This window comes from Canis lupus, chromosome 11 (genome assembly GCF_048164855.1).
Source record: "Canis lupus baileyi chromosome 11, mCanLup2.hap1, whole genome shotgun sequence".
In the NCBI taxonomy this organism is placed as follows: Eukaryota; Metazoa; Chordata; class Mammalia; order Carnivora; family Canidae; genus Canis; species Canis lupus.
The window spans coordinates 16001303-16026686 of record NC_132848.1 but is presented as its reverse complement, the minus strand read 5'-3'; the positions used below and the strand labels follow the sequence as shown (position 1 = coordinate 16026686).

Below are 25384 nucleotides of genomic sequence, written 5' to 3'. Positions count from 1 at the left end.
ACATCTAAAGCCGTCACTGTATTGAAACAATTAGCAACTGATGGCTCAGCCCTTTTTATCCCTTCTGTGAAGCGACACCCTTAGTAGGGCTACCGGCCCATCATTAACATAGTTTGTAAAAAGCCCAGAATTGGCCCTAGAATGAGAGAAAATGGAGACACAGCTTGCTAGGGTAGTGGCCTTAGCGAGAGCTCCTGCCAGGTGTCAGCATGATAGGTGCACATCCGGCCTTCACCGTTAGCCTGCTAGATGCTCTGCACCACTCTTCCACCACCACTGGTGAGAGTCCAAGTCTCTGGCCCCTTCTTAACATGGACATCCTCTGCGGGCGAGCAGTTTATACAGCCTGAGTGTTAGCGTGACCCTCAGTGCACGGGGCACACACACGACAACTCCTCCCACGTGTACTCAGAGTTCAGCTATGGAAACGAGACCCTTTCCTTCAGGGGCACCTGCTACTGTCCTCCCTACAGCCCTTACCAACCTGTGCACTTCGCTTCTTGGTTACAAGCCTCTTTTCTACCCATACCTCACACTGCTCTGATCACTAATGCTAAGGAAAAAGCTACCCTTTCCCCCAGAAGAGATGGTTACCACTCCCCAGTCCCACTCAAATGAGAAAAAAAATATATATACATATATATATATTCTATTCTTTAAAATAAAAAAAATCTATGTTTTCAGCAGAGAACTTGCTTGCAGAAAGGGGGTGGGGAGAGTAAAAGGAAAGCAGGAGAAGAGGTCCATTTTGAAGGCTGTGGTCCCCCAAGAGACCCAGGTAGGCATTCCTTCCACCTTCCTTCTTGTCTTTCAATGTCAGTGTCACTGTTAAGCTACTGAACGGGATCAAAAAGACCATCACCCTCTGGAACTAGCTTTAAGAAGTCTTTAAGTATTTCACATTCAATATGTGTTAGTCACTTGGAAAAAGAAAAAAATATATATATATTATTGACCAAGTTGAAAACAATTGGATCATCTAATTTACTGACTTTTCAAGAGTAGAAAGACTATATAATGTGGATTTTGATCATGATACATAAACAGAACTACATGGGAAATCATGAATATATATATATAACATGTAATATACTTATATATTATAATTATATTATATATTTATTATATATAATAAATATATATTATGTAATATATTTATAATTATATATTATAATTATATATTTATTATATATAATAAATATATATATTCTCTTCCAGGGAACAGAGTGAGATTTAATACAATTGCCATCAATATTATACTGTAACTTGACCCACCCAATAACATCATCACTATATGTATATATCTATTTATTTATTTTTATTTATAATATATAAATATATAAATATTTATATTTATAAGTAAATTTGTATATTATATATAAATATATATTTATGTTTATTTATATTTATTATATAATATTTATATATATTTGGTATTTACGGACTTCAAATATATATATATATATATATATATATATTTGGTATTCAGTATTTATAAAGTCAGATTCAAAAATAAATATTTAATTTCCAAACGATCTATCTGTGACCAAATAGCCCTATTGGGCAAATATATTTTGATATTAATGAAGTATAGGCAATAGTATCAATATACCAACCTTTGTTGAAACATCTATTAACTGATGGTGAGAACCACGCCAAAGCATTTTTCCCTACAGACATTAAATCAAGGATGGACTTGAGAGATGAACAAGTAAAATATTAACCAAAACCGAGATGTGTCCTCTCTACCTTTCCACTCCCCCCTCTGAATAGTAAATCGTGTATATTATTGTTCGGGATGCTGAAGCAGGTGTATCTTTACATTGGAAGTGAAAGAAACATTGAACTCGATAGATTCCATTTCAGTTCATCAGTGATTTTCTCAACTTCTTTTTGAGTGAAAATAATTTTAAAGCAAAGATAATTTTATTGCAATGCCTGTTAACTTCAGCAGGCAATTTTTGTTGCAGCACATTAAAATGATACTCCGTTTAATGGGAGAATTCATTTTTACTAGTTAAGTCCTATCCATGATGGAGACAATTGAGAATGATTTTTCAAGGTTTTGAGCAATACACTTTAAGGTATCTTAAGTATCTAGCATAATGAAGTTTAGTTGCATGATTCTCCATTAATAGTTATCTTTACGCCCAGGTATGTGTCCTCATAAAAATTTAGGGAGAATTCCCAGTCTGCAGACTTTATCAGCATACAAAGTGATTGCTCTGTGAAGCTCCAGAGAATCCCAATTCATTTAACAAAAGAACATACACTCGTGCTTAATAATTCTCATTAGAGCAGCACAAAGCTGCATTCAGGACACTGGAGGAGATGCCTCCGACATAGATACAAACTATAATGAAAATGTGTGCAATATGCATGGGAGATGCGATTTTGCCTGCATCAGCACCAGGTCCGTAAAATAAGGAATTCCTCAGACTAGCATTTTACCGTGCATCTTTCTCCTGCACTGAAACTCCTTTAAAATTAAAATTATCAAGAATTACTGAAGAGTACTGTTATGTTGAATGAGTCTTCCTTTTTTTTTTTCCTTCCCTTCCAGGAACACAGTGAGATTTAATACGACTGTCATCGATATCATACTGTAACTTGACCCAGCCAATAACGTTGTCACTAACAGCCAACTTTGATGAAATAGCATCAAGCAAAAAGGCTACGTGCCCCTGAAATGTATCCTTAGCCCTGAGCTGAAGAAGTTGCTTCTGATGATCCTGACACTTCTCTTTGATTAATGAAACACTATATAAGGCTTATGTTCCTATAGAATAATCCACTTTGCCAGTATAGATAAGAATTGATTTGATGAGACCAAGCCTAGTTACAGAGATTATAAAAATTATTTTGTAATCTTTAGATAATTGTTATAAATCCAGGGTGTCAAAACAGGTGACTGGGCTTGGAAATGTTAGGGCATCTATACATAAAATCAATGCACCTTTCTAATGGAGCATTTATTTTCCAGGTACATGATGCCTACGCACATTTGTATAGCGGCTCATACATTTCAAAGACCTTGCAAGTTATTTTATCTTCACAAAAACTCTGCGAACTTGGTAAGTCAGGACAATTGCTCCCATTTTTCAAGTGATAAGAAGGAACCAAAGAGGTGAAACAGCTTTCCTGGAATCTGAATTTCTTCTTTCCAATCCATTCCCCTGACCTTACCTCACACTACTCATAAAGGCTCCTCTCTATAAGATGGGAAGCTCCATTAGTTTGTTGGGAACAAAACTATCATAACAGTTTTTACTCCACATAGTGTTTCTAATATAAAAACTGATTACTTCTGTATCAGAAACTGGCTCTGAACACACACACACACACACACACACACACACACACACACAAAATCTAAGATTTTACTCTCTGAAGCAGACCAAGCACATATACTGGCCCAAATCAGAACAAGAACTTCCTTAACAACATTATGCAATTCTGGGCTTTTTTTATTGCTATTCCACTGAAAGTAGATTGTCAGAGCAATCACCCTAGCAAATTGAAATGGTATTTTAGCGTTTGAGACTCAGTGTCTAAAAATGATAAAAGCAGTGTTTTTGAGATTAGAGACAAAAGAGGTCAGCTTTCCTGAAATTCCTTACTCCTGACACAGGCCTGACTTCTGATTTTTCTATTTTAGGCTAAGCTCTAGCGAAGCCCAAGCCTTGTGCTCCTAGGTAAGCTTTTGTGCATATCACAATAGTATGAGTTACTGCTGACACAGCTGTCACTCTTGTTCTTTCTAGTATTTCTTCCACTCTTGCTGATGCCATTATGAAAAATAGTGCTGGCACAGCCTTAAAGTCACTTAATATCCTCTAATCTGTGGGACTAACTTATTCTTAAAATTTTGTTTGCAAAGAAGATATTAGTGATATTCGTGGGAGCAACTTGTTTACAGTTTCTTCTCATAGGTTTTTCGACTTTCGTATACTGAGGTCCTCTACAAACTAAATAAGGCTAATAAAAATCAAAAGCAATCAAAGATCAGAAAGTATAATCTTTACAATCTGAGCATAAAGAGACATCATAAGACGTGTACCTCCTCGCTACTGCCTAATTAATTGTAATGGGGTTTATTCTTTCATTTATTAGTTTAATAAGGTGAGCCTTCTATACCACTGTACTTATGCCATCATTAATTCCCATTTCTTAATTATAAGATATGGATTTATTGGAAATAAAACCCTGTATCTTACCACCCCAAGGTCTTTAGACTTCTAGCTCATGGTCCGTATTCTATTAAGAACAAAGTCCCAGGTGCATTATTTATTCTTTATGTTCATTTTCAATACATCTTGTAACTATGTTCTCCAGGAGGCCTACATTTATAAGTTACCTGATAAAAATGATGAAAGAATATAAAAAAATTACTCAGAGACAAAATCCAGTATAAGGACATCGAAACCTGGGATATGTTGCCATCCTAAAGCTATCAAAAGCTGTCAGTTTTCAGCCCACGTATAATTCTGTTGATTACTTCTTAATCCAAGATGTATTTTTCATAATGATGAATAGGAGGGATTTTACGATAGCTGAATGAACTTAAAAAAAAAAAAAAAGCTTACCTATATGAGTAGTGTGTCATTCATAATAAGGTCATTTTTTTAATATTGAAACATAATGAAATTATAAATCAGCAATAATCCACAGCATAATGAAAATTAAATGAAAATTTTAAACAGAGTTGCTTGAAAGTCACCTAAAAATCAAAAGATATTTTGAGGGAATTGGGGGAGTATATTCAATATCCTTAAACACTTGTTTTAAAATTTCACTTTTGTTAAAAGAATACTTTAAATAATTAATATCATATGGTATTGGTGATTGACTTTTCTTCCAAGTTCTTTAAAGGTATTTTCAATCATTTTCCATGCCATGATAAAACAGTTCAAGTAAGATATTTAAAATTGTGTTATATATACATACATAACTAGATACAGAAGGCTAAGCAAAATTATCTCATTATTTAGAGAAGTGAACCATGTCGCTTTTATAAAATAAGGATAAAGCTGCATGAATATAATTAAAACCTATCAAAATATTACAATTGTCACGTCTCCTCTATGCGATATGTATGATCACATTTTTTACTCAGCAGAAGTTCATTGAATTTATGGTAAAGAAGTTATATCATGACTTACAGACACCTTCTCGTTTCACCTTGGTTTAAGTCCTCAAATCATGCTCATAATTCTGACAGATAATTAGATAATCACTATTAATAATTCAAACATCAAAAAAGAGCAGTGTAAAGTAAATACATGTTACTGTCTATGCGAGAGCACAGGTGAAATATGAGCTTCTGGAAGTTGAGAAATGTGAATTCTTTGCAACTGAATTTAAAATTCAAGTTCCAAAACAACATACGCCTTGGGTTTCATTTAATAACATAGTTTCTAAGTGATGAATAGAAAAATATAAGATGAAAAACTTATATTAAAAGACACATAAAAACCACACCTTCCCTCTACTTTTTCTTTGAGAATGTTCTAGAAATATCACTGCTTAAGGGACAACAAATCCGACTTCAGGTTCAGACATGCAGATATGTTCTTAGAGTATAGGTATATAACGCTTCATGAAGTTAATGACATCTTAGTAAGTAATTTAATCCTAAAGTACATCTACCACCATCATATATTTTATAAATAAGCAAATATTTTAGGTAATTTGTAGTCACAATGAAGAAATATTAAGGTTACATTTCTCTAAATGTTGAAATACTCTAGACACTTAAAACATTTCTTACTAATTACTGTTACCTTTGCAATTTTAAAGAATTTTCCTTCGTTATCAAATGCAACAATCTAAAATGTTTCTATTAAGAAAAGCTGTAACATTTTCAAATCAATTTATAGTCAATCAAACTCTATTCGGTTCTAATAAAATAAAACAGAACTCTTTCGGAATATTTCAAATTTCAGTTAAATTTAAATTTTGGTTACCTTTTCCTTATTGGACATGGGATTTTTTCTTAAAGGTTTTATCTATTTATTCCTGAGAGACCCAGAGAGAGAGGCAGAGACACAGGCAGAGGGAGAAGCAGGCTCCATGCAGGGAGCCCGATGCAGGACTCAATCCCAGGACCCTGGGGTCACGACCTGAGCCGAAGGCAGATGCTCAACCGCTGAGCCCGCCAGGTGTCCCTGGACATGGGATTTTCCAGACAGTATTTTCAGTCACCTTTGGTGATAATATAAGCTCTGTAATACCAGAGCAACCTTTCACTAGGAATTCCAAACCAAAAATGTATACCTACCATGTTCCAGCCAGGGTAGAGATAGTCCGTGCCAACAAATTCAAAGTAGTGAGCAAAACCTTCCTTTAGCCACACGTCTTCCCACCATACAGGGGTCACGAGGTCACCAAACCACTGCAATTGAAAAAAGAATGGGCATCAGATAAAATCAAAGTCATCCCAGAATTATTTTATCTAAAGTTAAAGGTATTAAACGATGACTATCAAAACTGGAATTCATTCCTCAGCAGATTTTGTGACCTTAAAACGTATTGTGGCAAGACTATTGGTTTATTGATTTATTCAACTACTTGGGAGACACTACTTTTTTTGGTTTTGTTTGTTTTCATAAATGCATTTAGGGAAGAACAAAAATATAATGATCAAGAAATACAAAAAGAATATTTAACCTGGAGAAGACAAGACTCAGGAGAAAAAAAAATGATGACAGCTATTTTCAAATATTTGAAGGCCTAGTGTGCAGAAGAGGAAAAGACTTGTGTCTTGTGGCCCTACAAGGAATAAACAAGGGCTAATGGATGGAAATCAGAGTTGGTAGATGTCTGCTGAATATACAGGAGGCAGAATGAGATGGCCGAAGATGGAAAATACAGCCTTACGTGGTAAGCTACTTTGGAGCATTGCCTTGCAACAGTGCAGACAGCTCAGAGAAAACATTGGCTGATTGAAGGAACTGAGGGCTTTCATGATGCTCCACCCTTGAGTCTCCATGATATTCTGATAATAAAGGGTTAGGTTAAAAAAAAAAATCCCTAGGGACGCCTGGGGGGCTCAGTGGTTGAGCATCTGCCTTCGGCCCAGGGCGTGATCCTGGAGACCAGGAATCGAGTCCCAAGTCAGGCTCCCTGCATGGAGCCTGCTTCTCCCTCTGCCTGTCTCTCTGCCTCTCTCTGATTCTCATGAATCTTCAAAAAAAATCTCTAAATTCCTTCATGAAAAATAATGCTGTCATATTTTTTTTTGAGAGAGAGGAAAAAAAAAAAAAGCTAGTGGGGGTGGGGGATGAGAGGGAGAGAGTAAATCTTAAGCAGGCTCCGGGCCCAGCATGGAGCTGCACATGCAACTCAATCTCAACACCCTAAGGTCATGACCTGAACCAAAACCAAGGGTCCAATGCTTAAACAACTGAGCCACCCGGGTGCCCCAATAATGTTGGCAGGTTTAATTGGTGTTTTAATTAGATCGTGATGCACCACTCTGAAATCCTTCTTTAGTTCAGCAAAAAGTTAAAGAAAATCTTTTTCTTTTTATTAAAAATAAAAACAAAAACATTATATGCCTGGAGTGTTCCTAAAGACCTTGGATGTGATAATGAAAATTAGAATATGTCTCTCTGGGATGCCTAGGTGGCTCAGTAGTTTAGTGCTGCCTTCACCCCAGGGCATGACCCCGGAGTCCCAAGATCAAGTCCCACATTGGGCTCCTGCATGGAGCTGCTTCTCCTTCTGCCTGTGTATGTCTCTCTCTCTCTGGGTCTCTCATGAATAAATAAATAAAATCTAAAAAAAAAAGAAAAGAAAAGAAAGAAAAGAAGAAAGGAAAGGAAAGGAAAGGAAAGGAAAGGAAAGGAAAGGAAAGGAAAGGAAAGGAAAGGAAAGGAAAAGAAGAAAAGGAAAAAAAGAAAAGAAAAGAAAAGAAAAGAAAGAAAAGAAAAGAAAAGAAAAGAAAAGAAAAGAAAAGAAAAGAAAAGAAAAGAAAAGAAAAGAAAAAGAAAATAAGAAAATGTCCCTTTTCATTGTGGAGCCAAGGAGGATGAGATGAGATACAAAATTAAAAAAAAAAAAAAAACATATAAGCAAATGAATGACACAATTTCAGATCCTGATAAAATGTGTCATTTATTTTCAGGTTTTTTTTTTCTTTTTTTACTAGAATCAAGATTGAAATTAGCATTGCAAAGTCTGTGTAATGGGGGAGGAGCCACCTTAGATCCTCAAAGCAAGAATGCTCCGTCCCAGCCAGTGACATCAGAGCCGAGACTTCAATGCTAAGAAGGAGGCAGTCATGAGAAAGCCTTGGGAAGGAGGTTCCAGGCAGATGTAGGCAACACTGAGCGTGAAGCCCCGGGGGGGAATGAGACATTTAAGGGACGGACGGAGAGGCAGGCGGCGTGGGCTCAGGCCCAGCCCAGGAGCCCCGTGGAGCGGGCCCTGGCGCCCGAAGCCTCGCCGCAGTCACCAGTGCCGCCTGCCCAAGGGGCTCCCTAACTGAACCACGAGGAAGACAGGAGTCTGGGTGGGTGACCAGCAAGCGGCTGATGTCTAAAAAAAATTGTTATTTTTTTTAAGATTGTATTTATTTATTCATGAGAGAGACAGAGAGAGAGAGGCAGAGACCCAGGCAGAGGGAGGAGCAGGCTCCATGCAGGGAGCCCGATGCAGGACTCGATCCCGGAACCCCGGGGCCAAGCCTTGGGCCGAAGGCAGGTGCTCCACTGCTGGGCCACCCGGGCTGCCCAGTAATGGTTATTCTTAATCAAAAACGCATGCTTCTTCCTTAAGCGGAAAGACCGTCTTCCAAACGGTGACCACACACGCAGGTGGGAGACAGGGCCGTGGAGGCGATCGTTTGGGAGCAGAGGGGGAGCTGTGGTCCCCCAGACTCTGGCCCGCCGTCGCAGGGGGGCGAACACGAGAGTAACACACGCCCACGAGCCGTGAGAGCAGCGCCAGGAGCCAACACATCAGCATGAGTGGACAAGACGCTGGGGCCTCTGACGTGCCAGAGGGGAGCTCACCCTCCAGGAATCGCCAGGTGTCCCGGGAAAGCTGTGGCCAGCACAGTGGGGGGACCCTTCGCGGCCCGGCGCTGAGGACGTGGCCCACCTGGCCGGCTGGCAGGTACAGGTACAGGAGGCAGCCGTGTGGCCCAGGGCCAACCCATCATTAAACCTCTGCTGGTGCGTTAGCAGTCGGCAGTTCACGTGCTTTCACCAGCAGGATTTTCACACGGTTCCTTCCTGGAGTTTTTCTGGCTTTTTTAAAAAAAGGCTTTGGGTTCATACAACAAATGAAAGCCAGACAGTCTCATAAAGAGATTTCCAGTGTCTTCACTTGAAACTACGTGGCTAAACCAGGACAAGGTTCGGCTGTCTATGAGCATGAACATTGATTTTCAGTGGTCTTTCTTTTTCCTTTTTTTTTTTTTTTTACTAGAATGAAGTTTCAAATAAGCATTGCAAAGTCTCCGTGATACCTTCCACTCGTTGTAAGAAAATGCATCAAAATCAAAATGAAATTAATTTTATCTCTGCTTCACTACAAAGTTGGCTAATTTACATAAGAATTTCTAAACATGCCAAACCAAAAATATATATATATTTATAAATATATATATATAAAATAAAAATATATTTATAAATAAATAAATAAATATATATATATATATATATATATATATATATATATATATCAATCATTTGAGAACAAAGAGTCTATGGCTGAGTTAGGGAAAGACTTCCTAAGTGTCTATGTGATGGGAAAAAGGGAATAACAAATTGATTTCAGCCAAAGCAAATTTTGACACGTACACAAAACTCCGCTGCGTCTTGCAGCAGCGCAATACATCACTGCCATCACTGCACTTACCATATACACACACCAATAATCACAAGAAAATAAAGCAAGGCTGACACGGAATCGTGACTGGGCAGGGTCTCCAAAGAGGCTGCTGGGTGGCAGTGCCATCTCACTCCTCAACGGAGCTGAGTGACAGGTGTTTATTCAATATCATCAGCGTGTTTGCTTTTGTCTGTGCTGTCCTCTGAGAAAAAAGGACGTACCATCCAGAAGGAACTACACAGTGCTCTCCAGATAATTAAAACTTAATTGGGAGGATACTAATTTAGGTCCCAATCTAAATATCCGAACTCATTCTGCATTCTCAACAGTGCGCAATTATACTTACACCTGATTCTTTTTTCTCATACCTGGTGACATATCTCATGAACAATGACCATGGTGACATCCAGTAAATAAGAAATAGATGAAACACTGGGATCCAGCAGTATTCTTTGCTCCACAAAAATACTTAGTCCCCAGTTCTCCATAGCAGCGTACGGATGCTTAGGCACAGCTAAAAGATCTAGAAATAGAATAAAACAATTCCAAAGGCTTTAACAAACAGGCCGGATTCTAAATTCATATCCTAAGAAAGTCCAGAAATCCGAATGAATGGAAAGGAATATTTGCTCTTTCTCAGTAATTTTTTTTTCTAAATTAAACTACCTGCCATTTCTACATGACAGCAGAAATATGGGCTATCCCTGTGCACGTGGGCCGTGTCCATTCATCACCGTTCATTTTCAGGCCCAGCGCTGGAGGAGGCTGGAGGTATCAGCACCATTATTGATGGGCCCATCCTAATAAGTCTCGGGAAGTCAAGGAAACCAAATGCAGCAGAAATCTACCAAGTCAAAAGGCTTTGTGCCTTCTAATGAAAATATATTCGGCTCAATGCAGTGGATATTGTCCTCTTACTTTTGCTTTAGATTTTCTTTTTTTTTTTTTTCCCGAGAGAAGACATCTTGTATCAGTTTAAAGATGTGATGTGTCATTTTTCTAATTGCATAGATTCTCCTTTATTTTTTGAGCTCTGTTAAAAATGAAACGTTGCGTGCAAATACAGCTTAGAGACCAAACTGTAACAGGAGTCAGGGTGGCCAAAGGACTACCGAGGGAACCTGCAGGCTCTGGTTCTGGTCCTGCCCTCCACCATTCACCAGATAGATGACCTCTGTAAATCACTTAATTTCTCCAGACCACAATTCCCTCACCTATAAAATAAGGTTATCGGCCTTCATTATCTCTGAGATCCCTTCCAGCTCCAAAAATCTATGATTAGATGATTCTAAGATGCGTGCTTGTTTTAAAAGGCTGTGGAGGTAATAGCAACTTCTGGTTAAGGTGACACAATAAGTTCATGCTTTGATGTACTCCCTCAGCTCCAAGCACAGAGCAATGATAAATAAAATATTAAAAGGGAAGACTAAAAAAAATATCTCCAGGCTTGAAAATAAACCTCTTCATGGATCAGAAATGGTACAGAAATGCAAAGCAGTGATTGCATGTGAGGCCACAGTCCTGCTGGGTTCTGGCTGCAGGGGCAGGCAGTGGCAGCTGGGAACTGGCTCCAGCAGGATCCACCAGGGCCAAAGGGACCTAAGCCAAGCTGACTGTGTGACGCTGGGGGTTGAGGCAGGGCATGCATGCTCATCAGGGCCGCAAATAGCTGCTGCTCACTGCTCTTTGGGAAAGCTGGGAAAGGAGTCGAACCCAGGCAGCCTGAGTCCAGGGCCTTCCTCTTCATGGCACTGAGATAATGTCTTCTTCAGTCTCTGACCCAAACACTCCATTGCCCAATAACCCTACAGTCACTACCTAGGATGCCCAGAAAAAAATGGCACCAAAGTGTTGGCTACAGTATTGTTTTTAAGAGTGAAAGGGGAGGGGCGCCTGGATGGCTTAGCAGGTAGAGCGTCTGCCTTCAGCCCAGGTCATGATCCCCCAGGGTCCCGGGATCCAGTCCTGCTTCGGTTTCCCTGCCGGAGGGGAGCCTGCTTCTCTCTCCCTCTGCCCCCCACCCCCAGCTTATGTGCTCTGTCTCTCGATCTCTCTCTCTCAAATAAATAAAATCTTAAAAAAAAGGGGGGGGGGAGAGAAAACCAAATGCCTTTTATCAAGGTAGTAGACAAAGAAAACTCTAAGATAGCTAAAATAAAGCAACTGAAATACACAGTCTTACCCCTAGATTCTTACACTACATAATCTATATGGAAATCTGAAAAGCATAATGTTGAGGGAACAAGTAAGGTGTAAAATGACCTTTCCCGTGTACTACTTAAACAAAGAAGCAGAGTAATATCGTATGTTGAATACGGATACTCACACCTGCACACACATACCCAGATAGAGGGGTAAATGCACACGCAATCACACACGCGTAGCAATGATAAACACCAAATTCAGAAACATGACTGCTTCGGGAAAGAAAGGGCAGCAAGAGGATGAGGGCCAGTCTTTTAAGAGACGGATCCCACTTCAGCACAGGGTTAGGGCTGAGTCCCTTACCATCAAGCAAGTCTGGGAGACTGGAGCATATGAGAATTCATCTTCTCTACCTGGAGACAGCATTAAATTCCACGAGTTTCCAGTTGAGTCCTCCACGACTGCCCTGGACCCTCACTCAAGATGCTAGTCATAAGGCCAGGCCGTTCCCTATACTTGCAGCCGGCTGGCTATGCATCAGCGGCTCCCATGACCTCCTCCTCAAGTTCGGTTAATGTGCTAGAGAGTCCACAGAACTCAGGGAAACACTTGTACTTACTGGGTTACCAGCTTACTATAAAAGGATAGAACTCAGGAACAACTGGTTGGGAGCGATGCACAGGCAAGGTATGGACGAAGGGTGTGAAGCTTCCATGCCCCCAAATCTCTATCTGTTCACTCCCGGGGAGGCCCTCTGAACTCCATTCCTTGGGGATTTCACAGAGACTTTGCTACGCAGACATAACTGACTAATCCATTGGCCGTTGGCAATGGACCTGGATCTCCAGCCCTTTTTCCCTCCCTGGAGGAGAGGGCCAGAGGGTAGGACTGAACTTCCCATCTCCCCAGTCATGTGATTGGTTCCACCATGATCAGTTCAGCCCCCCTCCTAGGTGGGTTCCAAAAGTCACTTTATTAACATAACAAGATACTAACATTGACTAAGAGGAACTCAACAAAGACTCAAACCCTTATGAAATTCCAAGGGTTTTGGAAGCTGTAAGCCGAACACCTTGTAGGAACACCAAATATATATGAGAAATACATATTTGGACATTCAGATGACCGAATAGATATTTCTTATTAATCACAGGGTCCCCTGGGTGGCTCAGTCAGTTAAGCATCTGCCTTCGGCTCAGGTCATGAATCTTGAGATCCTAGGATAGCGTCTTCATTGGGCTCAGCAGGGAGTCTACCTCTCTCTCTCTCTCTCTCTCTCTCAAATAATTAAAATCTTTTTTAAAAAATAAAAATAAATAAATCACAGTACTGCAGATGGTCACAAAAGGGATTTCAAATCTGTCTTTAATATTAATTTTCTTTAAAGCGGGTGATGGGTACATGGATATTATTTATAATATTATTGTTTCTTTTCTGTATGCTTTAAATATTTCATAATAAGAAAAAGAATAGGGCAGCCCGGGTGGCTCAGCAGTTTAGCGCCTGCCTTCAGCACAGGGCGTGATCCTGGAGACCCAGGATCGAGTCCCACATCGGGTTCCCTGCATGGAGCCTGCTTCTCCTTCTGCCTGTGTCTCTGCCTCTCTCTCTCTGTCTTTCATGAATAAATAAATAAGTAAAATTTAAAAAAAAGAAAGAAAAAGAATAAAACAGTCAGTAGTCTTACGGTTGATTGTCATTGATTCATCATTTCAATGAACATCTCATCATTTGCTGTATCCTCAAGTCTAAGATATGTATTCAAATACATCAATATGATCCCATATCCACTACATTTTAATCTAAGAATGGGTACCTGACAGCGTTAATACTGGAGATAAAGAATAAGAATTGCTGTGCACAAGAGGACACATCTGGTTGGAGAAGTTCTGAAAGAGTTAGTCTTTGAGTTGGACATCAAAAGCTCATAGGATTCCAACAGGCAGTCAGAGGTACTACCTGCAGCCACTGCCACGAGTATTTATGGAATATCTCCTTTGCTCAATAGAAGAACTGCCATGTCCTTTGAGCTCTCCTTGCTCCCTGCTCCAAGGGCATGTCGGCGCGTGCTGGAGGATGGGTTCAATCAACAGAGTAAATGAAGGAAATTCAGTGAACAGTAAGTTCTGCAAAGACAACATGAGTAAGATGGTGATTGACTGATGGGGTCCGTGCCGTGTGGCCAAGGCAGGCCTCCTAAGGTGCTCACCTGTCACGTGACGTGTGAACAACGTTAGAAGCCAGCTATCCAAAGACTTGTAGACGTGTGTTCTAAGAAGGGAGGGCAGATGTAAAGGTCCCAAGGAGGAAATGAGACGGGTACACTGGACACATGGGAACAAGGTCAGTGTGGCTGAAGGAGATAAAGAAGGACAAATTGCAAATACATAACAAATAGACCTTCTCCTACTTAAGGTTTTGAGACCTTCCCTAAACATGACCAAAGTAGGCAAGAGAACCACACTGTCCACCACCAGCCCATGACAACAGCAGTAGCAGCCCGTCTGGTGTCACCGACGTGAAGGAACACATGGGCTTAGGGACGACCCTCTGGACCACACCAACTGAAAACAGAGGCCCCTCTGTAAGCCACGTTCTCAGGGGTTGACACTAGTCAGTCCCCAGAAGTACGTGAGAAGATGAGGCCCCGCGCTGGAATTTGGATCGGCTCCACTGGCACAGAGAGAAGATTCCTGACATGAGGCAGACGCAGACTCTAGGAGTTTGTGGTAAAGAAGAAGGTACCCCGGGGAGCAGCGATCAGATGGCAAAAGCCTAAGTGGCCGCACAAGGGGTCTGGTGAGGGCACAGCTAAAGGTGGTGCCAGAGAAACCACTAATGGAGGCCTGGCTACCCGTGGGTTTCCAGACAGCTGAGGGCACAGAGGGGAGCCCTGGGTGATAAGGCCATGCACCAACCACCCCAGAACTCCTGAGCCAATGGAGCCGGACTCAGAAAAAGTGGCGGAGAACAGAGTAAAACACAGACAGCTCAGTAATAGGAGGCAGCTTCTCACACCCAGAAAGGCTGTATGATAGACACAGGGAGCCATGTCGGTGGATAGCAGAAGCGGGGAAGTGGAGCTGAAACATTTAGGTGATGCCACTACCCACATGATGACCTAGTAGTGGGATATGAGAAGCTCGGGTTTTGTTCTAACAACCACTGAGAGAGATTTCAACTGGGCCGCTCTGCCCTACATCTTTACAACGTAAGGACTCTTAATATTGTTCATATCTGGATATGGTTTTATATTTTAGGAATACTTTTGGGGGCACTGGGGTGGCTCAGCTGGTGGAGCATCCAACTTGTGATTTCAGCTCAGGTGATGACCTCGTGGGTTGTGGAGTGGAGCTCAGGTCGGGCTCTCCAGTCAGCGGGAAGTCTGCTTGATGAAGTTTCTCTCCCTCTGCCCTCCTCCCCCCACTTGCTCACTTTCTTTCTCTCTCTAAAATAAATGGACCAATCCTAAAAAAAAGAACCTTTCGCAAAGCATATATCCACATAAGCACTGACACACACACGTGTTCCTAACGGTTTTACTTCCAATAGCCAAAAACTGGAAATGAATGTCTATCGACACAATGGATAATGTGGTATATCAACGAAACTATTCAGCAATAAGAAGTGAACTATCAATACACATAGCAAAGTTGAATTCCAAGATAATTATACTGAGTAAAAAGGAAGATATATATACATATGGTATGAATCATGCATTGACATGAAATTCTAGAAAATGCAAACTAACCTATGGTGTCACAAAGCAGATCAGTAGTCTCCTGGGGATAAAGATGGGAGTGTTAAAAGACCACAACAGGGAACTTCTGGGGGTGAAGGATATGCTCATTAGGATGATGATTTCATGTTTTTATATATATATATATATATATATATATATATATATATATATATATGTAACATATATATAACATAAACATATTATATAAATATATAATATATAAATAATTATATATACTAATATATTATTAATAATATATTAATTTATTATGATTATATTATATAATTAATAATAATATATAAATATATCTTAAATAATCAAACTCCACTTTAAACATGTGCCATTTACTGCCCTTACTATACCTCAATGAACCTGCTTTTTAAAAGTGCCCTCAGTAAGTGAAATATTCTTTTGCTTCACTTTGAAGCTCTTAAGATTTATTCACAATGAATTGGGTTATTTTAATTTTTGCAAACATAAATTTGTCATGAGCCTACATCCATTAGAATGTGCAACCATCCCCTTTAATATGCCTTGAAAACAGAAGAAAATTCAAATGTTTCAGAATCTAATTTACTTGGAAATTCAAAGAAAATCCTGGATAAAATTATGCATAGTACTCTGTTTCCAATTAATTACTAGAATTTTTAAAACTATAGGCAGATAGCAAATATTCATAGAATGCCAGGAAATGCAATTACAAACATTAACATAAAAATCTGACTTCCTCTTCTTGCTTCCTTCAAAGCACTATAATTTGCTTTCTACCTTTAACATCATGTCGAAATAGCTCTCGCTAACTGAAACCGCAAAATCTCACGCACCCTTCTCAGTTCGTATTTGCTTGAAATGGCTGAGAATTATCATCCTGCTTGTTGATTACGATCTGTCATAACAGGATATCCACGGCCCTCCCCACTTCTGAGACCAGCCTATCTGATCGTTGCTGCTTGTTTGTTTGGGATTTATTTTCTTGTTATCCTGACTTTGGAAAAATCAAAGTTCCCAGGATTTCCATCTGTGGGTTGTTTTGTGTTTTCTTTTTTTCTTTTTTTTTTTTTATTTGACTCCTTCTACTAGTTTTCTTTGAATGTTCTCACCCACTCAAATGTCACCTGTCACCTCCCACATGCCCAGAAGCTCTTTGAGCTCCAGAGGAAAATATGGAAGCTCCTTGATGATAGACTGTTATTGGATAGCTCCCCCGGGCGCTCTTCCTTCTGGAATAGATCCCTCCCTTTAATCTGGCTTAAACCTAAAGATAACCTTGCAACTTCCTCTTTTGCACACTGAAGGAAAGTCAATCACCACGGAAAAGGTCTGGCTACCCTCACAACACTATGCTAAGGGGAACACTGAAACTACGTGGAGAGGCCCCAAGAATCAGCAAACCGGGTCTAATAATACGTACAAACACATACAAATACCACATGCACAGTATCAGTGGCAGTTCTGATGCATATCTTTGTAAATACCTACTCTAATGTACTCTACATTATGAAATGGCCACTAGCAAAAAAAAAAAAAGTGTGTAATATCAGGCCTCTCCTCTGCGCCGCAGTCTGATTGCAGGTGCACAGATCATCGCCGGTAGTCATCCAGAATAAGGTGCCCTCCGGTAGACATCCAGAATAAGGTGCCCTCCGGTAGACATCCAGGCCCACCCAAGGCCTGGCTCTAGTGTAGAGTCTCGTGTCCTTCAGCTCCGATACTTTCTGCCACAATATCCAGTTCACACACCATGTTCTAAGAGTCAAAAGGGTAGACGAGATGCCATTTGACACATGACCTCTAGGTACGTGTCCATCGTCTTGCTCTACCCCGACACTTCGTCCTTTGACTAGGCCAGACTCCCTAAAGTCCCGGCTCTCCTCACAACATTTCTTTGCCAGTCAATCCTGCCTCCACTCTCCACACCCCCACTTGCCAGTTCATTCTGCATTTGCCACCCATATATTTATCTAAATATGCTGAGAGTGGTAAGAGAGTTCCTGCTAAGACGAGAACTCACGATGACCCAGACTTCAAACTTGAGCCTGAAACAGGATAGAAAGTCCTGGGAGATAAGAGGCTAAATACCAAAGAAAGAAGTTTGACCCCCTGTAACTCAAGAGCACCACCTCAGCAGCAACCCCTCTAGCCCTGCTCTGAGGTGAGAGCGGCTGTCAAGCTTGGAGTAAGACCAGAGGGAGAACCTCTTTCCCTACAGAGCAGTCCTGGGTCCTGGTTGGGTATGAGGTTGGGTATGGGTTGGTTCTGCTCAGAACATCCAAAGTGCCACACATTAATCCTAGAAGTTTGGGGTCTCATAATAAGGAAAAATCCATAAGTCTCTCTCATGGGAATGACTAATCTTTCTTATTTTTCCTGTTTGTGTAGTAGATTTCTCCATCCATCCAGTCATCCATCATGTTTGTCGAATCCATACTCCATCTCAGGAGAGGCGTCTGACGATGATCTGGCTCCCACGGAGCTCACATTCCAGCTCTGGGGCTACAGGATAGTTAGAGGGAGTGAGAAGGAGCCGAAAATACTCAGATAAATAAATAAAATAAGATGAGATTAGGATGGGGACCGACATGAAAATGACACAGGGGATGTTAAAGAATAAGAGGTTGTGGGGAGGATACCTCCCGGTCAGAGTAGGTGGGCTGGAAAACCTCGTGGGGAGACTGCATCTAAGCTGGAACACCAACCCAACTGAACTTCACCTCTGCAAAGGCAGGTCATTTTTCACTTCAATCGCTGCATTTCCAGAGCCTAGTGCAGTGCCAAGAACATGGCTGATGTTCAAAAATTGATTGTGAAATAATCTTCCTTGTGATGACAACTTACGCTGACTATAGCTTACGGCTGGTTTTGCTGGTATTGCACACCAAACAGGTACATAACCACGGCCAATACCCATCTAAGAAAGAGCATTAAGTGCTGCAACTCTGGTCACCAGGCCCGAGGTTCTCTGTCCCGGGAGGTGCTCTTCCTGTTCTTTAAAGTCCTCCGCCGAGTGGCACTCAGACGCACTCCCTCCAGAGTCACAGAAGCGTTCTGAACTCCACCCCAGGTCCTCCACTCAAATCCACCTTGCTGGGATCCCTGGATGGCTCAGTGGTTTGGTGCCTGCCTTTGGCCCAGGGTGTGATCCTGGAGTCCTGGGTTTGAGTCCCACGTCGGGCTCCCTGCGTGGAGTCTGCTTCTCCCTCTGCCTGTGTCTCTGCCTCTCTCTCATGAATGGATAAATAAAATCTTTAAAAAAAAATCCACCTTGCTTGCAAATCCCCAACTTCTGACCTAACCCCTCCTTCTTTGTTCTGCCCCAGGTCACCCTTTAAACTGCACCCCCAATGCTGTCCCCATGCTGCATCCTAGTAACATCTCAATCACAGTCGAGGCTCTCTTTCCAGCTCTGCTGCCCAGGCCTTCTTGGCAGAGGGCAGGGAACCAAACCCTTAAACGCTGGAGCTTTGGAGTCCACACGGTCTGGGATCCAAACTCAGGTCTAATGCTGACTAGCTGGGGAACGTGGGACACACGGCTTAATCTCTCTCGGTTTGCACTTCCTCGTGGATAAAATGGAGATATTACTGGTGCCTTCTCTGCAGGTGGTCATGCAGATTAGATGAGCTGGTCCATGTCAAGCACTCAGTCTTAAGTACCAAACGTGATGAGTCGACGCTCTCACTAGTTGGGATCTTTCCAGTCCATCCCCACCTTCAGGATTTGAAAGCATCGCGGGCTTTAGCTTAGAAAGGATGAATCTTATCTTTGACCAAAGATGAAGTATTGGCTAATATGTCACATTAGGCATTTTAATTTTTGAATTGTGAGTTTATGTTATCCTATAAAGTGATACAGGACCTATCTACGAATGAGCGAACAAAACAAAGAGACTACATTATAGGACATTTCCATATTATCGTTCAAGGATGCTAAGTAAGTTTTTAAGGTATAGCAGGTAAAAAAAAATGTTATATTTTGATTATGCCATGACCAGCACTTGCTCAAAGGTATTATATACACATGCATCTATGCTTAAGTATAAAAATTGAAACTCCTTGCTCTAACAATCACATGTGGCTACGAGAAATATAAATTATGTTCGAAATAGTAATATAAACAAGATAGAATCCATAGAAATCACCTATTACTAGTATTTATAAAATGGAAACAAGCAACTTGTTTCCAAGCAACTTTGCAAGTGCAAATTCTAAAGTTATTTTTTGTATTTTGGGTTATTTTTTTTTACTCACAAACTGGTTAGGTTCTGAATGGCCTTTTTGTTTTGTTTTGTTTAATCTAGAGTAAAAGTCTTTATTTATTTTACACTTTCTATTTTATTTTAATTCAATTTGCCAAGATATAGTATAACACCCGGGGCTCATCCCATCACGTGCCCTCCTCGGTGCCTGTCACCCAGTGACCCCGTCTCCCCACCCACCTCCCCTTCTGCAACTCTTTCTTTATTTCCCAGAGTTAGGAGTCTCTCATGGTTTGTCTCCCTCTCTAATTTTTCCCCACTCATCCTCCCTCCTTCCCTTAAGGTCTCTTTCACTATGTCTTCTATTCCACAAATGAGTGAAACCATATGATGACTGTCCTTCTCCGACTGACTTATTTCACTCAGCATCACACCCTCCAGTTCCATCCACATCAATGTAAATGGTGGTAGTCATCCTCTCTGATGGCTGAGGAATATTCCATTGTGTATACAGACCACATCTTCATTATCCATTCATCTGTTGAAAGACATCTAAATGGCCATTTTTAAGTTCATTTGACAAAGAGTAGCTTAAGCTTTGCTCTTCCCTGGATGCATTCCACCAAATTTAAGAAAGACTCAGTCCTTCAAAGCTTAAAACAAAACACACTTTCTCCTGATGGACTTTTTATTGGGGCATCTTTCTATCAAAAAAAAAAGGCTAATTTCAACTACACATTTTGGCCTGTAACAGAATTTTCATCAGTACCACTTGTATTCACAAGCTTAGCATTTAAGTTCTCAAATTCCTAGCGTTCTCACAAAGTAGCATTAGGCCATAATATGCAGTCTATGTTTTTGCTGATCCTCCTGCCACATATTCAAAAGACTTTTTTTTTCATTTCTGCAATCACTTTTTTCCCCGACACTTACTGATTACTGTCAATTGCAAAGGAGGAATGCTTTTCACGTGTTGCCTAATTTCCTTTTCCCCTGAAAAAGGATTTCTATGCGAAAGGACTTTGCCTATACGCACAAGGACCATTTGTCATTTTCTCACCCATTTAATTTTTTAAATTAGTTCTACTTTAATTTCCATCACCATATTTTGCATCTTCCTTCAAGCACTTTCCAAACTCATGGTCTTTGCTTTAATGGGCATGATTAGGCATAAACATTGAACACACACTGAATGACCCCTATCTTCATCATCTGGTAACAAGTCAAATTGACTAATGCTTGTTATATAACAAAGACTTGCTATTATCTAAGAGAATGTAGATTGAAAGTAAAGGTTTCTCTCTATTAAGGTTTCACTTATGATGCAGTTTCATTTATTCCTAAAACACTGACTCATTACCTAATACAGGCCCAGACTGATCTGGACACAGGATATATAAACCCTAAACACTAAAGATACTTCCCCATTAACCCCTCTTGAGGTGTAGAAACCAATGGGGGATACAGTCAAGTTAAAAAGTAGGGACATTATGGACAGACGTGAAGGAAGCTGCAGTACAGTGCAAATGCCACGATGAGCACCTGGTATAATGGACGCAGCACATAGCAGAGATTAAGAACATGGGCTCTGAAGCCAGGCAGCCTAGGTTCAAAATCAATTCTGCTACTTAATGAGGCATGTTACTTATCATTTCTGTCCCCCATTTTCTCTACCTGTAGAATGGAGATGATTATAATCGCAACTATTTCACAGGATTACCGTGAGGGCTACTGTTGGAACACAATTCTCAAGGGTCTCTCACATTTCTTATGTCTTATGAGCACGGATACTGATGGCTTTTCATTCCAAGCTGTCTTTTTAAGAATATATGTATAGCAAAAAATAGAGATAGTGTCCTGTCCACAGCAAAGGACAGGCACAGATAGCATCATTTTATAAAAGAATCAGGCTTTATAGGCTCAGGTTCCTCACCTGTAATATAATCTGGCGCATTTGCAGGCATCACCTGGCCCTCCTTGCATTGCTCTTGGGAATTGGGACTCAAGGAACTGGCACAAAAAATACTGAATCTCTGGCTACCCCTAGAGCAGTAAAGATTTTATCTCTAAATCAGGAATTCTGTGTCCCCTGCAAGCACTCATGAAACAACGCCAGGATGACCTGTCAGGCTCGCAAATAGGGTAAGGTAAAAATCTCAGACCCTTCACAGCTCTTGACGACTGTATGAATTCATCCATGTGAGTTTCTTAGAATTGCACCTAGAAGTGGCAAGTTCTAGATAGCTGTTAGGTTTTATGGTGGATCACCAAATGCCCCTCCAAGGATGTCCACAGCCTAATACCCAGAACCTGTGAACATATTAGATTACTTGGCAAACAGAAACTAAGGCACATATAAAAACTTGCTAATCAGTGGACCTTAAAATGGAAGAGCAACCCGGATCATCCAGATGCACCCACTATAATCACAAGGGTCCTGAAAAGTGAAAGCACGAGACACAGGAGTTGGTGTCCGAGTGAAGCAAGGTGAGAAAGACTCTGGAGGCCATTGCTGGCTTTGAAGATGGAAGAGCATCATGAGCCAAGGAATTTAGGCAGCCTCTAGAAATTAGAAAAGGTGACAAAATTTAGAGACCCCCGCCCCCCAAAAGCCTTCAATGAAAGCCTGGTCAAATTGCCAACGTACAGAACTAACTATAAGATAATAAATCTGTGTTGTTTTAAGCCATGAAGGATGTGGCAATTTTTTACACCATCAATAAGAAATAATAGAACATCACTGTCATCATCATCACCTTTATCATTATTACTATATTGATAAATATACAGTATTATACACCATGTAACATGTATTAATATGATATATTATGTTACCATATCATATACTATATTACTATATCATTATGATCATTACTATTATGTAAAAGAGGTCCCAAATCTTAACACAAGGATGGGGAAAGGCTATCTGGAGAATTATGAGGTTTATTGAATCAAAAGGAATTACCAGGAGGGAAAGAGTATTTCGGATTAAGGGTGTGTGAAAACAAGTAAGAGAGAATATGGTACTTTCAGTAAATAAAAAACAAAATCAATGTGGCTGAAGAATAGAGTGATGAATCCCGTTTGGGACATTCTGAGTTTGAGGTGCCTCTGGAACATCCAACTAGAGATCTAGTAAGAGAGGCCAAATATAGAGCTCTGGTGGAGGAGGGAGAGATCTGGGCTGTGGGAGCAGATTTAAAAAGTCATCAGGCAGCCCCGGTGGCTCAGCGGTTTAGCACCGCCTTTGGCCCAGGGTCTGATCTTGGAGACCTGGGATGGGGTCCCGTGTTGGGCTCCCTGCATGGAGCCTGCTCCTCCCTATGTCTGTGTCTCTGCCTCTCTCCCTCTGTCTCTCATGAATAAATAAATAAAAAATATTTTTTTTAAAAAGATTTAAAAAAAGTCATCAACAGGGGCACCTGGGGGGCTCCGCGGTTGAGTGTCTGCCTGTGGCTCAGGGCCCAGGGCGTGACCCCGGGGTCCTGGGATCGAGTCCCATGCAGGGAGCCTGCTTCTCCCTCTGCTTGTGTCTCTGTGTCTCTCATGGATAAATAAAATCTTTAAAAAAAAAATCAACAAGTCTACAGTAGACTGTGAGTGATACAGAGTATAGACAAAGAGGACCAAGACGATATCTAAGGAGCACTGAGACTTGGAAAAGAGCAGAGGAGGGGGGGGAAACGGAGCAGGACACATGGAGGGGTATTAACAAGCACCGTCATAAGAGAGGGAAGTAAATACCAGAAGAGCGTGACACCACGTCACTGGAGAGTGAAACTCCCATTGGGAATGAACCTCCCAAAAAGAAGGCAGGAGCACACAACGTCTACAAATATCTTAGGTAAATTCAGGTGAATTTATAAGGCGTAGCTACTATACACTCACATAACAATTAATTAATTAAATATTAATGCTTTCAAATAATACTAGCGCACCATTCAACACCATTCTCAATAGATCTTCAAAATGAACTATAAGACCTTTTACACAAATATACCACGAAGTCTAATCACCTGTGTTAGCATCATCACCTAAAGGAGGAAAAGAAACACAATACAGTGCAAAGGGTTCTCGTTCATCAGTTATTTATTGCGTGTTCCTTGCCGGAGTGGGCTCATTCGAGAGCACGCAACTCAGGAGTCTTTCTTGTTTCAAAAGTGAGGTAGCTGGGAGTCATTCTAGAGGTTTGGATAGCTCTTTGACACTCTTTAATTGACAGATTCACATTTCCAGCAGAAGAGAGTATAAAAATAGTGCTATTTATAAATGAGCATTCTTAACTCTTGAAACTTGGAGTTGTCAGTAAAATGTATTTCCAAATTCACATGCACTTTAGACAGCCTGAGTACAAAGTGGTTACCTCTAAAAGAAATTATTTATGTAGGTCTGGCAAAGTGGAAACAAAGATTCATCGGGCCTTAAAGCCAGTCCCTCTTAACATAAACTGTGCTAGTAGTACACACAATATTCAATAAAAAAAAAAAATGCAAACATAGAATTCAAAGGAACCAATGTTGGATTCTTGGCTTACAACTGTCAAGCATTAATTTCAAGCAAAATCAAATAGTTGTTGAAGCCCCCGAGGGGAAAAAAAAATCATTGAAGGGCCCATAGTTCTTGATTTTTTATCACTTCTTATTGCAGTATAAAGTATTATCTGATGTTAACTGGCATCTAAACAATGGAAGCATTTTCAGTATACACAGGAAATACCAAAATTCACTGTGAAATTTAAAACCTCCTAGGGAAATCTCTGATGGCTGGGGTAATAAAGGCAGGGGGAAATACAGTTAAAAAATATACAATTATAGAACCAGAAAACAGTGTACTCACTAAATTTTAACTTGAAGCTAATTTGCCTTTAAGGGAACTAAAATAGAACCTTATCAGTTTAGTCCTTGGCATATTACTAAAAGATTTTTTTTAATAAACCAAACCCATAGATTTACCATCTGAAATAGCATCAAGTCACTCAACACCATGAAGAAAAATGAATATCATGTCCCATTCACGCTGAATAATGTATCAGATGGGAGGTGTTAATCAAAATATGACCAAAGGTACATGATGATTTGCTATAAATATCTTCTTGAGAGTATTAAAAAAAAAAACTACCTTTTCCAAATTTTTCTACAGAAGAGTTTCTATTCAATGATTTTTTTTTCAAAACCCATTACTAGTGTTCCAAATATCCCCTAGTTCAATTTACATTAGATCAAGAAATGAAGTACAGAAAGAACTAATAATGAGCCAGAGATTGAACTGAAACCTTTACCTCTCAGGCTCCAGTATCTAATGTGCATCACTAAGTCATACGCCTAAAGTATATTTTATAGGAAGGAAAACATTTTGTATGCCTAATGGGGAAATGCTGAGAAGATGGGTTTTTTTTTTTTTTGTACCCATCATAAAAATATTGCTCCTAAAGTAAATATGCAGGGAATTGACATGATGGAAAA

General features: G+C 40.4%; 1 protein-coding gene across 1 annotated transcript in view; it reads right to left on the bottom strand.

Moving 5' to 3' along the window:
* Nucleotides 1-25384, bottom strand: part of TRHDE (thyrotropin releasing hormone degrading enzyme) — a 371390-nt gene that overhangs the window by 163573 nt on the left and 182433 nt on the right. The window contains exons 4-5 of the mRNA XM_072843285.1: nt 10209-10363; nt 6281-6394 (exon numbers count right to left, since the gene is read on the bottom strand). Of these exons, the coding sequence (XP_072699386.1) occupies nt 6281-6394; nt 10209-10363 (269 nt within the window). The remainder of the gene's footprint in view (nt 1-6280; nt 6395-10208; nt 10364-25384) is intronic.